The sequence below is a fragment of the Vipera berus genome (genome assembly GCF_964194415.1).
Source record: "Vipera berus genome assembly, chromosome: 1".
Lineage (NCBI taxonomy): Eukaryota > Metazoa > Chordata > Lepidosauria > Squamata > Viperidae > Vipera > Vipera berus.
Window position 1 is genome coordinate 101,146,747 of NC_138202.1, and position 16,242 is coordinate 101,162,988.

A 16,242-nucleotide genomic window follows, 5' to 3' on the forward strand; every position below is an offset into this window, starting at 1 on the left:
GAAATCATTCCTCTGCATATCTTAAATTCTATATTCTTTCTCTTCATTTTCTTTAGGGAAGTTTTATTATAGCAATATGATTTGGCAACTAGGGTTGTTATTATTCCCATCCTTTTGACTCATATCCAAAGATTAATACCAAATTGTGAAAAATATTTCTACTTTGCTATATCCCAGTGCTATTTTATTGAATTGTATGTTGATAATTAGTTTAAAAATAGTACCTTAGTGGATCAGAGCACTATATTCTTTGAATTTTCTCTCTGTGCTAATCCATGAGGTCATTTAAAGCAATCCTATGATAGTTTTATTCAGAAGCAATCTCCACCAAAGTGATTTCTCTCAGGTTATCATACATAAAATGGATTTTACAATCAAAACTCATTATAATTGTAAAAAAAGCTGAGATAGGGAAAATGTTTAAGGAGAGCAAAGCAATTCTGACATTTTAAAAATACAAAGTAATGTCATATCACCTGACAGAAAGGAAAACTTTCTGAAATAAAAGTTGCTCTATCTGAAAGATGAATAAAATTCTCAATGTTAACTTTATGATAAAAACATATTTCATTTGGAACTAAGAACGATCATTCCACCAAAATATCAAAGAAACAGATTTGGGCACACAATGGGCATTCTTGACATAATCCAGCTTTCCCATAATCTACAAAAAGAGAATTTAATTGAAATTGAAAGGAAAATGGGGAAAGAGCCAATTAAATAGTGTTGCCAGTGGAAAATTCATATTCCAGATACTGAAGAATGTGAAGATACTTTTACTGTAAAATCTGTCCAGAAATCTCCACTAGTCACTGTAATTTTATTCATATTTTGTTAGATATTTAATAGTTAGATGGAGGGTTTGTTGTCACTGTGACTTGGGGGTGGGGGCACGAAGGGAGGCTCAGCCAATCTCAATGTATACATGGTTGTACTTTGGCAATAAAGGTTCATTCATTCATTAATAGCCTTATTTATTCCAATCTGAATTATTTTATAAATAATTCAAGCTGGTGAACGTACATTAGTACTCCTTCCTGCTCCTGTTTTACCCATAGGTGAGGTGGGTTAGGCTGAAACAAAGTTCAAGGTTACCCAGCTAGCTCTCATACCTAAGGTAGGACTAGAACTCTGAATCTTATGATTTCTAGGCTGAGACCACAACCACTATAACAAAACTGGCTCTTATTTGGGTTCTTTTGTCCATTTTAGCCTCTGGACTTGGTTCAGTTCTAGAGACAGACTTGGCATCATTCAACCTTTCCTAAGCTTTCCTAATTTGTTGGTTTCTATTTGTTCCCATTCTATTTATCAGAAACTATCAGAAGTACTGTGTTTCCCCAAAAATAAGACCCAGTTTTATTTTATTTTTTTGCCTCCAAAAGAGGCACCAGCTCTTATTTTCAGGGGCACCTTTTCCACAGTCTCATCTCACAGCAGCGGCACTGACAGCCCCGCCCAGCTGGCCCACTTCTTCTGTGGCTAAAGGAAATGCCTCTGCAGCTGAGAATGGAGCTCCAGATTGACTCACGCAGTGCCCCTTGGCCTGCATTTCACCATCCAGAGGCCTTCCAGAAAGGCCTCTGCAGTCAAGAACTGAGCTACGGATTGAATCCGTTCTTGTCTGCAGAGGACTTTTCGGAAGGCCTCTGATGGTGAGATGCAGGCCGGGGGGGGGGAATCCGGAGCTCTATTCTCAGCTGCAGAAGCATTTCCTGAAGGCCTTGACGATGAAATGCAGGCCGGGGAGGGCCACAGAAGAAGTGGGCTGCTGAGGCAAGGCAGGTGTTGATTCATGGAAGTCCTGGCTGCAATAGTAAGCAGGTGCGGGGTGCGTGGGGCAGCTCCACCCCCCCACACACTCCCACCCTAGCTTGATTTTTAGGCATGCGCCTCACCCCAAAACTAGGGCTTATTTCAAAGGTAGGGTTTATATTAGGTCCACCCCCCAAAATCAAGCTTGGGCTTATTTTGGGGGGTAGGTCTTACTTTCAGGGAAACAAGGTACTTAGTCTGAGTCCAGAGTTTAAATAAAAATGATGTTAGTCATATACTATTCATTAGTTTTGGAGATACTCAGTAAATGAATAGAATGAGGAAAATTCTTATGTTAAACTGATGGCTGAAAGCTGGAACAATATATATATATATATATATATATTTGCATGTCTATGTACATGACTAGATTTTGCTGAGATCTCTTTCTTAACTTTGCAGATTTTTAGTAGAAACTAATACAATGTTTGAAGGGACGCGGTGGCTCAGTGGGTTAGGACGCTGAGCTTGTCGATCAGAAGGTCGGCAGTTTGGCAGGTCGAATCCCAAGTGCCACGTAGCAGAGTGAGCGCCTGTTACTCGTCCCAGCTTCTGCCAACCTAGCAGTTTGAAAGCACGTAAAAATGCAAGTAGAAAAATAGGGACCACTCTGGTGGGAAGGTAACAGCGTTCCGTGCGCCTTTGGCATCTAGTCATGCCGGCCACATGACCACGGAGACGTCCTCGGACAAGCGCTGGCTCTTCGGCTTTGAAACGGAGATGAGCACCGGCCCCTAGAGTTGGAAACGACTAGCACGCATGTGCGGAGGAACCTTTACCTTAATACAATGTTTGCTTTTCCTATTCATATGTAAACTAACTGAGAATTGAAACTTTCTGAGGGTTTTAATTATTTGAAGCAAGCATGATTGTGTTGGTTCACAGGAAAGTAAACCAGGAATCCATAGCTCTTTAATACTAGCCAAAATATCAGAAGAGGCCTGGCAAGATTTCTGTTTCCCTCGCTCTTCTTTTATATATAACAATTGGATTTACTTATTTCAAGATTCTAAGTTGCCAAATATCTAGATAGCTATATGTTGGGTGTTGTAGAAATATTCAAATAAATAAATATCCTTTTGTTTTATTCACATTTTACTTATTTAAGAGCTGTGAAGAACTTTAAAACTTGCATGCTCTTTTGTGACTTACTAACAGTCATGATTCCGGTAAGTTATGGTTTTGGATTGTTATTAGTGGCCTTATAATGCTGTTTTTCATTGTAAAAGATTCTCATGGCATTTTAAAAGAGCAATAGAAATATGACAGGTAAACATTGTTTGGTGCAGTGGCTAAGGCATCAGGCTAGAAATTGGGAGACTTTGAGTTCTAGTCCCTCCTTAGGTATGATTCCAGCCAGGTGACCTTGGGCGAGTCCCTGTCTCTCAGATTTAGGTAGCAGGGAATGGCAAACCACTTTTAAAAATATTGCCAAGAAAACTGCAAGGATTTGTCCAGGAATTGTCACTAGTCAAAGCTGACACAGAGGCACCTCTTGCCCACCCACTCCCAATACATATACATGAGACATAAAAGGGAATATGAAGGACAAGGAGAAAAAAGCAAATCAAGGATGATTCCTTATTATTTTATAGCTGTTATAGTGGCTTACTGTGATTTTGATTAGATTTTGATGGCATTATCATGAACATCTGGAATGTAAATAGTTCAAAAACGAACCCTCCTAGGTACCAGTTGAGGTTAGGATGGGCTAAAGAGTGGGATCAAGGTTAATATGGTGAACTTTGTACTCTGCACTCTATAGATTTTTTTTTATTAGCTCACAAGTTCATATTGCTGCTTACTGTAGGATTGATGTGATGCTGTTTTAAAATATCTACACATTGTTTGAAGAACTAAGTGTTTGTTTTCTGTGAATCACCGTGTATTTAAGAACTGCTGACTGCAATCCAGCTGGAGGGGACTTGGGGTTGGCAAAGTTGGAAGTTAGAATAGCTGTGGAGGTTCTGTACAGTAAGTCTGGAGATGCACTGCTTGAGAGAGGCTTACAGTTGTCTGTCCCACTAAAAACCATGTAGCTGCATCAAATTATCGCATATCACATTACGAAGATAAGCATAGTAAGGGTGTGAGAACAGGGAGGATTTACAATAATTCCTCTTAAGCTAACACTGAGGCTAACGCTTTGTCCTTTGTCCATGTGTCACTTGTCTTGGCCTCAGTGGGCTATGGAAAAGAAAACGGCATGTAATTGTTAAATCATAGCAATTACTAGATTAGTTATAATAATATGAGAAATGGGTGGAGGAAATGAGGAAAAGGAGGGACATATCTTCTTTTTAGCCTTTATCCTAGTGCTGCAGAAGCTTTTAGGAAATGTAACTGTTTTAATAACCAATTCTATATGTTATGAAAAATATCTTTATGTACAATTTAGAGCAGTTCCCACAGACTGTTTGAGCTGTGCAAACCCATTGATTAAGCTAATTTGTTGCTTTTTAAACTTACCTTGATTTTTTTACTTAACTCTTCCACCCTCATTCTTCCCATTCACATATTTTAAAGTCTGTTTGAAGTCTAAAATTATCTCTTCAATTACTTTAGGCTCAACTTTTACCTGGTCAAAGACAGGTTCTTGTCGAATCCCGAGTGCCGCATAACAGAGTGAGCGTCTGTTACTCGTCCCAGCTTCTGCCAACCTAGCAGTTCAAAAGCACGTAAACATGCAAGTAGAAAAATAGGGACCACTATGGTGGGAAGGTAACAGCGTTCTGTGCGCCTTTGGTGTCTAGTCATGCCGGCCACATGACCACGGAGACGTCCTTGGACAAGCGCTGGCTCTTCGGCTTTGAAACGGAGATGAGCACCGGCCCCTAGAGTTGGAAACGACTAGCACGCATGTGCGGGGGAACCTTTACCTTTACCTTTACCTTATTTATTTATTTAAAATATATTTATATGGCCTCCCATTTCGTGAGTGGATCATACATAAAACCTGGCAGGTACACTCCTACACTATACTAAGCTGGGTTAATATTAGTTATTGATTTGATTAGTTGCTGTTGGCTTAGCACGTTGTGAAAACCTTGCCTGTTTTATTGGTTTAATGGTTCAGTGTATTGTGTGAGTCCATAAAATGGGTAAATTTATAAATTGATTAAAGCATGTTGCCTGAATACAACCATTCTGCCCATAGGAGACACTTACCGTATATACTTGAGTATAAGCCGAATTTTTCAGCCCACTTTTTGGGCTGAAAAATTCCACTTCGGCTTATACTCCAGTCAACAAAAAAACTTACCAAGGACTTGTGCGCGGCCGAGGCTTTGGTGCTTCCGGGATCGCACGCACCTCTCCCAAGCCACCGCCGTCCGGAGACCTGGGGAGGTTTGGGGAGGTGCGCGCGCACCTCCCCAAACCTCCCCAAACTTCGGCAGGTCTCCGGACGGCGGCGGCTTGGGAGAGGTGCGCGCGATCCTGGAAGCACCGAAGCCTCGGCCGCGCGCAAGTCCTCGGTAAGCTCCGGGCGGTCACTTGCTTCGCGTCTCCTGAGGGAAGGGGGGGCGACTGGAGCGGGCGTGTTTCCTCGCCTGCTGGGCGCCGCGATTTGCCCAGGGAACGCGCGGGCCCCGAATGGCAGCGTGGAGCGAGGAAGCGGACAGCCAGGGCTTCCCCAAGAGCCGCGGCCACACAGGGTATTCCTGTGTATTCAGGCTTGCAAAATGGCGGATCGAGCCTCTGCTGGCGGCAGAGGCTTGCAGAGTGCGGATCCAGCCTCCGCCGGTGGCGGAGGCTTGCAGAACGGCGGATCGGCTTATACTCGAGTCAATAACTTTTTCCAGTTTTGGGGGGTGAAATTGGGGGTCTCGGCTTATACTCGAGTCGGCTTATACTCAAGTATATACGGTAATTCCTAATTGAATCATTTATTCAGTTCCACCAGTATTATCTCTAGTCAACCACCTAGCAACAGGGGAAGAGGGAGAGGAGTTTCCAGTGGATCTGTAAATGTGCATCATAGTTTCATTATAAAAGTAAAGTAAAGCTTTCCCCCTATCCAATCATATATGACTCTAGGGGACAGTGCTCAGCTCCGTTTCTTAGCTGAGAGAGCCAACTTTGTCCGAAGACATTTCTGTGGTTAAATTTCATTATAGCAGTTTTGCTGGCATCTACAAATGTTTTCTTTTAGTAATCTACTATATTTCATTTGCCAATTTTTCCTGTTAATGATGTAATCTCTTTAGACCAGGGGTAGGCAACCTTGGCTCTTTTCTGACTCGTGGACTCCAACTCCCAGAATTCCTGAGCCAGCCATGCTGGCTTAGGAATTCTGGGAGTTGAAGTCCACGAGTCATAAAAGAGCCAAGGTTGCCTACCCCTGGTTTAGACAGAGAGATCTAGAAGGGAAGGGCAAATTTTGAAAAGTAGAAACTTCCATAGCACTCTGTCCCACCAAGATTTGAATGGGGGAGCATTTGGCTTTAATGTCCATTGTGATGTTCATCAAACCCTTTCTTCCTTACAACTCTCCCCTAACCATTCCACTATTGTCATCTCAGTTCCCTTTCCTTTTTTCTTACTAAGGGCAAACATACATTCTTGTTAGGAAAAAAAAGGTCTGGTTTTTTCATATCTGTATAACTTACATCTGAAGAAAGACATCTAGCAGACAGTATAGTCTCAGTCCTATAAACCAACCATTTAGGCACTGGGGACTGGCTTTGTGGAAGACAATTTTTCCATGGATTGGGGAGGGAATGGTTTCAGTTAGAGCCATGGTGACGCAGTGTTTAGAATACAGTACTAGATTCAGTACTAGATTAGTATTAGAATACAGTACTAGATTAGTACTAGAATACAGTACTAGATTAGTACTAGAATATAGTACTAATTCCCTGCTCACTCCAGGAGTTTGATTCTGGACGGCTCAAGGTTGACTCAGGCTTCCATCCTTCCAAGGTGAGTAAAATGAGGTCCCAGATTGTTGGGGGCAACATGCTGACACTGTAAACCGCTGAGAGTGGGCTGTAAAGCACTATGATGCAGTTGTGCATGTTGTTAGCTGCGAAGTTGTGTCTGACCCATCGTGACCCTATGGACAACGTTCCTCCAGGCCTTCCTGTCCTCTACCATCTTCTGGAGTCAATTTAAGCTCACGCCTACTGCTTCAGTGACTCCATCCAGCCACCTCATTCTCTGTCATCCCCTTCTTCTATTGCCCTCAATCTTTCCCAGCATTAGGCTCTTCTCCAGTGAGTCCTTCCTTCTCATTAGGTGGCCAAAGTATTTGAGTTTTAGCTTCAGGATCTGGCCTTCTAAAGAGCAGTCAGGGTCAATCTCCTCTAGGACTGACCGGTTTGATCGCCTTGCAGTCCAAGGGACTCGCAGGAGTCTTCTCCAGCACCAGAGTTCAAAGGCCTCAATTCTTTGGCGCTCAGCCTTTTTTATGGTCCAGCTTTCACTGCCATACATTGCAACTGGGAAGACCATAGCCTTGACTATACACACTTTTGTTGACAGGGTGATGTCTCTGCTTTTTAGTGTGCTGTCTAGATTTGCCATGGCTTTCCTCCCCAGGAGCAAGCGTCTTTTAATTTCTTGGCTACAGTCCCCATCTGCAGTGATCTTGGAGCCCAGGAAAATAAAATCTGTCACTACCTCCATTTCTTCCCCATCTATTTGCCAGGAATTGAGAGGGCCAGATGCCATGATCTTGGTTTTTTTAATGTTAAGTTTCAACCCAACGTTTGCACTCTCCTTCTTCACTCGCAACAAGAGGCTCTTTAGTTCTTCACTTTCTGCCATTAGAGTAGTATCATCTTCATATCTTAGGTTGTTGATATTTCTTCCAGCAATCTTAATTCCAACTTTTTATTTTTATTTTATTTATTTTAATCCCATTTATATCCCGCCCTTCTCCGAAGACTCAGGGCGGCTTACAATTTAAGCACAAACCAATGTGCTTAGCAATTCAACTAGCCCTGCCTTTCTCATGATGTGCTCTGCATATAAGTTAAATAGGCAGGGCAACAGTATACAGCCTTGCCAGACTCCTTTCCCAATTTTGAACCAATCAGTGGTTCCGTGTCCAGTTCTCACTGTTGCTTCTTGGCCCGCATATAGGTTTCTCAAGAGACAAATAAGATGGTCTGGTACGCCCATCTCTTTAAGAACTTGCCACCGTTTGTTATGATCCACACAATCAAAGGCTTTGGCATAGTCAATGAAGCAGAAGTAGATGTTTTTCTGGAACTCTCTAGCTTTCTCCATGATCCAGCGTATGTTGGCAATTTGATCTCTAGTTCCTCTGCCTCTTCGAAATCCTGCCTGTACTTCTGGTAGTTCTCGATCCACATACTGCTGGAGTCTAGCTTGTAGGATTTTAAGCATAACTTTACTAGCATGAGAAATGAGTGCAATGGTGTGATAGTTTGAACATTCTTTGGCACTGCCTTTCTTTGGAATTGGAATGTAAACTGATCTTTTCCAATCCTGTGGCCACTGTTGAGTTTTCCAAATTTGCTGGCAAATTGAGGTGTAGCACTTTTACTGCATCATCTTTTAAGATTTTGAATAGCTCAGCTGGAATACTGTCACCTCCACTAGCTTTGTTGTTGCTCAGCTTTTCTAAGGCCCACTTCACTTCACATTCTAGGATGTCTGGCTTGAGGTCAGTGACCACCTCATTGTGATTATCAGGGACGTAAAGCTCATTCTTCTATAGTTCTTTTGTGTAATTTTGCCACCTCTTCTTAATCTTTTCTGCCTCTGTTAGGTCCCTGCCATTTTGGTCCTTTATTGTGCCCATTTTTGCATTAAACGTTCTCTTCATCTCTCTAATTTTCTTGAAAAGATCTCTGGTCCTCCCTATTCTATTGTTTTCTTCTATTTCTTTGCACTGTTCATTTAAGAGGGCATTCTTATCTCTTCTAGCTATTCTCTGGAATTCTGCATTCAATTGGGCGTATCTTTCTTTTTCTCCCTTGCCTTTCTCTTCCCTCCTTTTCTCAGCTATTTGCAAAGCTTCCTCAGACAGTCATTTTGCTTTCTTGCATTTCTTTTTCTTTGGGATGGTTTTGGTTGCTACCTGTTGTACAATGTTGCGAACCTCTGTCCATAGTTCTTCAGGCACTCTGTCTATCAGATCTAATTCCTTAAATCTATTTGTCACCTCTACTGTATATTCAACAGGGATATAATTTAATTCATACCTGAGTGGCCTAGTGCTTTTCCCTACTTTCTTCAGTTTAAGCCTAAACTTTGCAATGAGAAGCTCATGGTCTGAGCCACAGTCAGCTCCTGGTCTTGTTTTTACTGACTGTATAGAGCTTCTCCATCTTTGGCTGCAGAGCACATAGTCAATCTGATTTCTGTGTTGACCATCTGGTGATGTCCATGTGTAGAGCCGTCTCTTGGGTTGTTGGAAAAGAGTGTTTGCTATGACCATCATATTCTCTTGACAAAATTCTATCAGCCTGTGCCCTGCTTCATTTTGTACTCCAAGGCCAAACTTGCCTGTTATTCCGGTTATCTTTTGGCTTCCTACTTTAGCATTCGAATCCCCCATGATGATAAGGACATCATTTTTTGGTGTTAGTTCTATAAGGTGCTGTAGGGCTTCATAGAACCGGTCAATTTCATCCTCTTCAGCACTGGTGGTTGGGGCATAGACTTGGACTACTGTGATATTGAATGGTGCCATTTCTTCTGAGGGATTCTTGCCCGCAGTAGTATACCTGATGGTCATCTGAATTAAATTCACCCATTCCTGTCCATTTTAGTTCGCTGATACCTAAGATGTTGATGATCAGTCTTGTCATCTCTTGTTTGACCACGTCCAGCTTTCCTTGATTCATGGATCTTACATTCCAGGTTCCTATGGAGAGAAAATCTTTACAGCATCGGACTTTCCTTTCACCACCAGAGACATCCACAGCTGAGCGTCCTTTCGGCTTTGGTCCAGTCGCTTCATTCTTTCTGGCGCTACTAGTACTAGCCCTCTGCTCTTCCCCAGTAGCATATTGGACGCCTTCCGACCTGAGGGGCTCATCTTCCAGCGTCATATCGTTTTGCCTTTTGGTACTGTCCATGGGGTTTTCATGGCAAAGATACTGGAGTGGGTTGCCATTTCCTTCTCCAGTGGATCACGTTTTGTCAGAATTCGCTGCTATGACCTTTCCATCTTGGGTGGCCCTGCACGGCATAGCTCATAGCTTCATTGAATTACGCAAGCCCCTTCGCCACGACAAGGCAGTAATCCATGAAGGGGTACGATGCAGTATATAAGTCTAAATGCCAGTGCTATTCAGTTTCTCTCCATCACCCACTGCTTACTTCTAGCTGTGCGGCCCGGGTTCCTAACAGGCCAGGGTCCGCTATTTGTTCCAGCGTTGGGGACCCCTGCTATAATGTATCTATTGCATTGATCATTAGTTGGAAACAGGTTCTTTGCCAATATTCAGATCCCATTTCCAATCAGACCCATCTGTCAGCAAAGTTGCAAAAGAACAAGGCTTGTTTTGTAGAATTGTTTAACGAACGGTAGTTTGGAGGACTGTAACTTTCTTCTACATCTGTAGGTTATGGGACCTTATTCCAGCATGAAGAGAGTTACCGGTTGTTTGTTTTACAATGTATTTTTGGACTTTATCTGGTTAGCTAAAACCCACCATTTCCAGGTATCATCTGTTTTCTGATTTTGTGTCTCACTGTCACTCCTGTGTCAGTATATCTGCCTTTCTAAAGAGGCTGTGAATCACTCAGCTCTGTCCCCAGCCTTATACTAGGAGCCCTGTAATAGAAACTGCCTAAGAAATAAGTTATTTATTTCCAGATCTGCTCCTTTTATGAGCGCCAAAGTAGGAGAAATTTTTTAACTGCAGCATGAAATTCCTGCTCCTAGATAAAACTGTGACGTCCTATAATATAGAAGGAATGCAGTTCTTCTCAATCCCGTTTTTCACTCTTGCCTCCTATTACTGCTTAGTTTTCCCTAGAGGCAGCTTTCCATCTGCTATGCTTCACAGCCAAAGGGATGGGACATTTTACACTCTGTCTCTGTCCTAAGGGGCTGGGTGTATTTTTCAGTGTGCTGAAGGAGCACAATGAGCATGAATAACATTAGTGCTTGAATCACACAGCACTGGGTTATAATTTTTTTCTCTGCAGCATGGTGATTGTATTACCATAGCTTCCCCCCTCTCTTCATCCCCGTGGCATAGTCATCTATCCCTCTGGATAGTTAGTCCTTCCCAACTTTACTGGGTTTCCAAAAGGCAATAAAGACTTAGCACTCTAGGAAACCTTTGTGGATATAATAGTTTAGCCTATCCTCAGGGTGACTTTCTCACTGGATGTTAATTAGAGCGGTGTGACTTTTCAAACCCTATGCTTGGCATTCTATATGCTACATAAAGTCTATGGGAATTAACAGAATAGAAGCCAAAATGCATGAGTAAGTAAATAACTGTGCATATCGACTTTTAGAATTAAAAATAGTGCTTACCTCTATGTGTCTCATAATGTACATTTTTAAATTCTTTCTTCTAACCAGCAGAATGTGTTCTGTCTCTCAGGCCCTAAAGGTGTCATCTTTATTGATATACAGCCAAACAAAATGTCCATATGATAATTTATGAATGTTTACTTCATAAAGTCTGAGAATCTTTTACAGTGCAACTCTGGAAAAGACTTTAAGGGCCAGATTCCAATTTTTATGTGGCCAGAGTTAAAGCAGATCAAGAAAGAATAAGCAAGAAAAATTGAAAATAAGCAAAGGCATCAAATGTCTCTTTGCATCCTTATTCTGAAATAAGCAAAGGACATCTCTTCAAAAAGCAGCTCTTTTATATGTCTGTATAGAAATTGTTCTTGCTAGATTTAGTTTAATTCAGAAGAACATTATATGATTACAGCTTGTGTACAGAAAATGAAATGAATAACCTCCATGTTTTATTTTTCCTGGCTTAAAGAAATAGTGCTTTCACCATCAATGAAAGTACTATTTTTTCCTATAGAATGCCTGGGTAAATTGCAGTGTGCACTGTGTAATCTCATATATACCTTATTCAAGTTTATGTCAAGTGAAGCTCATGATGCTAATTCCAAGATAAGAGAATAACAGACTGCAGCTTCTTAAAGAGAATTAAACTTATACAATCAGCTCTGATTTGTACTGCCAAGTTTCTGGAGCTTCTGAAAATATATTTTTTTTTTCATTTTCATTTTCCCCATTTCTAGCCATTGCCATATAGCAGAGAAACAAAATACCCTCTGAAAAAGACATTTATAACTTTTGCCCCATGGTGTACAATATGTATTAGAGTTTTAACAAAGGTCTCCTTTGATGAGCTTCTATTTACAATGCCAAATCCCTGTAATCATGTTTTCGTTACTATACTTGCACCTGTAATTTGACTTCCTACAAAATCAATTGTGCAACCTCAGTTTATCATCCTTATGGGTTTTTCTGGCAAGGAGGGTAGACAAAATATCAATGTAGAATATTGTACTTAGATTTATACCCCATAACGACTATGCTGTTATTAAAGCTGATTTGCTGAATAGGCAAATAAATCTCTAAACTCTGCTTGATCGAAGCTGGGTGGTGTCTCTGCTCCAGACTCTGCAAGTTCCAGTGCAGTCTATACAACTGCATTCCATCCTTCTGAGATAATCATCAAGGACTGCCAGTGGAAACATTTTGTAGTGCTGCAGCAGCAGTCCAAACCTTTTAATTAAAACAGTCCTAAAATATTGGTTTATAGAGATAAGTGATAGTATTTAACATGCATAAATCATCCAGAGACAATAGTGAGATGGCCAAGTTTACAGATGACACCAAATTATTTAGCATGGTGAAACTCAGCAATGCTTGAAGATCTCCAACATGTTTCCAGAATTTCTGAACTGGAGGAACAATGGCAATGTTTGGGATAATGGGCATCCCTTAAGGAATAAAATGGAAACGCTTTTCAGGCATCAGTTAGAAACTTTAGGCAAAAGCCATTCAGGTGACCTTTCTCTCAGAATAAAGGCAGTGGCAAACATTAAGGCAACACTGATCAAAGGCATGTTTGTGTGCATACTCAAACACATCCAACAAACAAGTTGGTTCAGCCAAAAATGGCTATCAGATTTGATAACTAGAAATGTAAGAAATGTTAATCAGTGGTTTGTTCTTAGCAACTTTATAGGCAAGTGCTCTCCATGTTAATCACTATAGAACCTCTTAATATACTTAATAATCTCGCTATACATTCTCTTCATGACCTGTTTTCCTTGTTACCTTCTGGGAGGAGGCTTCATGGTATCTGAAACAAAACATCCAGATTCAGTCACAGTTTTGTTCCATACAGCAACATCCTTGTGATCTCTTAAGTTTCCTCTTTCCGCTATGTATTCAAAATGGACAGTGATTAATATTTATATGTGTATATATATATATGTCTGTGTGTGTATTTATATATGCATAACACACACACACACACACATACACACACACACACACACACATATGAGATTTCACAGTGCAAGCTGCAATTTACCCAGGCATTCCATAGGAAAAAAAGTAGTGCTTTCATTGATGGTGAAAGCACTATTTCCTTAAGTCAGGAAAAATGAAACATGGAGGGCTACTTAAGTCTTTCATTTTCTGTACACAAGCTGTAATCATATAATGTTCATCTGAATTAAACTAAATCTAGCAAGAACAATTGTTCACCATCAATGAAAGCACTATTTTTTCCTATGGAATGCCTGGGTAAATTGCAGCTTGCACTGTGAAATCTCATATATATCTTATTCATGTTTATGCCAAGTGAGGCTCATGATGCTAATTCCGTGATAAGAGTTCAGCTTCTTAAAGAGAATTAAACTTATACAATCAGCTCTGATTTGTATATGTGTATGGGTAGATATATTCATTCTTTTGAGAACAGGCAACAGAATTTCATTTTTAATGTGGGCCGGTATGCTCACAGTAAAAAATGACAATAAAGGTTGTCTTGTCTTGTCTTAATATAGAGACAGTATTAAATTGGAACTCCATAAATTGACAAACTTGAAATGCATGGTTTAAGATTGAATTTAGTGAGGTGATAGCTCTTGAGTCCCATACCAGAGGCAACTGTTTGGTAAACAAGGGACAGACAGATGGTACAGAACTCCAAGGCTGGGTAAAATAATACTTTTGAGTATATTATAGTATTGTTGCAACTGGATACATATAAAGAAGATAATCAGGAAAAATGAAAAAGACAGAATTATTCATCCCTAAAAAGAATATTTCCCATAAGAAAATGTGTGCTAGCTGCCACTTGGAAACTGATTGTAGTAATGCCATGTTTGTAGATTTCTTGAGAGGGCGTGCATGGTTAGTTTTTGAATCCATGGCTGTTAAATTTTTTGATTATAGGTTTTCTATATATTTCTGGAATCATACAGGTACCAACATATCTCCAGTTTAGCTTGCAAACAGTCTGTGAACTTCTAAATATTCCCCAGAATTCAAGGAATGAAAATTAGTATTTTCACCTGATAGGTTACTATGTATTAACTAAGTGAAAAACATTCCAAATAATGTAGCCCATTTTTTGAAACATTGCATACCTTGAATCAGACCTAAGCCTTTTATTTTTATTGATAATTCAAGCTGTTATTGTTATATATGTTTAATGGTTCATTTTTGTTTTTATATAAATAACCCAAGAATAAGACTGAAATATAGGAGTAATGCATGCTATATGGACTGGAAATGTTTATATAAATAGTACATTTTATATAAATTTTAGCAAGTCATGTTAAAGCTTATGTAAAAAAAAAGCAGAGGTCAACAACTCTCTGCTTGGTTCGTAAATAAATGCAGTGTTTTGCTTTTTGTTTTTTTACTATTTTGATTTGGGGGGAAAAATGCCACTAGGTTAGAAAGAAATAATGAATGGGCTTAGTCGGAGCAATAACCAGATTAGAAGGCTGAATGTGTGAGAAATGTTTCACTGAAAATGCCAGTTTTGCAGATGTTATACCCTTCAATATTGGTAATAATAAAGTGGAGAAGAATTAGCTCTATCTGTTTCAGGGCTATCATAGCTGACAAATCCAAAACTAGAACATATCTGGCTTCGATAACTTTATTTTAGTGTTTTCTTTTGCAGGGAACCAATAGTTACAGCAGCTCACTTTTTAAGGTTCAGAATAGAGACATTTTTCTTTGTGTCAGAATTTCCTGCAGCTCTTTGGTGTCCTCTAATGGTCATCCAGAGTTTTGCAATCCTGATATGATACTGCAATTCTATGTGTGGTGGGTGCTTTACGCCTTATGTGCTAACTATAATCATTAATACTGGGAAAGATAATTGGGGTTAAAAAGAGATTTTCAAAAAGATGTGGTATTGCCATTACAAATGTTATGTACAATTTATATCCCATACTTATACCCAAATAGTCCAAGCGGTCATAAATAGCAGTATAATCTTCTATTCATAGGAAAGGGCAGAGAACTTTCATATTTGCAATCCAATACATACTGGAGAAGACTCCTGCGAGTCCCTTGGACTGCAAGGCGATCAAACCGGTCAGTCCTAGAGGAGATCAACCCTGACTGCTCTTTAGAAGGCCAGATCCTGAAGCTAAAACTCAAATACTTTGGCCACCTAATGAGAAGGAAGGACTCACTGGAGAAGAGCCTAATGCTGGGAAAGATTGAGGGCAAGAGAAGAAGGGGACGACAGAGAATGAGGTGGCTGGATGGAGTCACTGAAGCAGTAGGCGTGAGCTTAAATGGACTCCAGAAGATGGTAGAGGACAGGAAGGCCTGGAGGAACGTTGTCCATAGGGTCGCGATGGGTCGGACACGACTCCGCAGCTAACAACAACAACAACAACATACTCATTCTTTAGAAAATATTCACTGAGCTCAATAGCGTTTCTGAATAAAGTCTCATATGTCTGGTTCTCTTTAAAACTGTTATGTGCTTAATGTGTGTGCGCTTTAAATTCATGAACAAAGCTTGAGCTGTAGAGGCTCAGAAAGCAATCTTGTGAAATCTTTTTTTTTTTTAAATGCACTGTCTTTCATAGCCAAAATCTACTCCAAGTACTTCCAGCTGCAGTTGAAAGATGAGTCACACTGGAAGCTGAGGAGGTTTGCTATTAGCCTTTCTCTTAGTTCACATGATATTTTTTTTCTTTAACATTCCTATCTGCTTTTCTTTTCTTGAAAAAAAAATGTAAAGGAGATTCACCCAAGGAAAATCCTTATGAGGATGTGGAACTGAAAGCCCGTAATGCAGGCCGAAAATCACAACAGCTTTCTGAAAATTCCCTGGATTCTTTGCACAGGATGTGGAGTCCACAGGACAGGAAGTACACAACTCCTCCACAGGTAATAATAAATGTACTGCACAGCGTTAGGTTTTATTTGGATTGTGTGTTGTCGAGTGTGGTATTTATTTTCTTTTCGCA

General features: G+C 40.4%; 1 protein-coding gene across 8 annotated transcripts in view; it reads left to right on the forward strand.

Annotated features, from left to right (window-relative positions):
* DENND2B (DENN domain containing 2B) overlaps positions 1-16,242 on the forward strand; it is a 154,345-nt gene that overhangs the window by 84,133 nt on the left and 53,970 nt on the right. For all 8 annotated transcript variants that reach the window (XR_014025107.1, XM_081317602.1, XM_081317603.1 and 5 more), the window contains one exon: positions 16,014-16,162. Coding sequence is in view for 7 of the 8 variants with exons in the window: in XM_081317602.1 (XP_081173728.1) it covers positions 16,014-16,162 (149 nt within the window). In the remaining variant the exon portion in view is untranslated. The remainder of the gene's footprint in view (positions 1-16,013; positions 16,163-16,242) is intronic.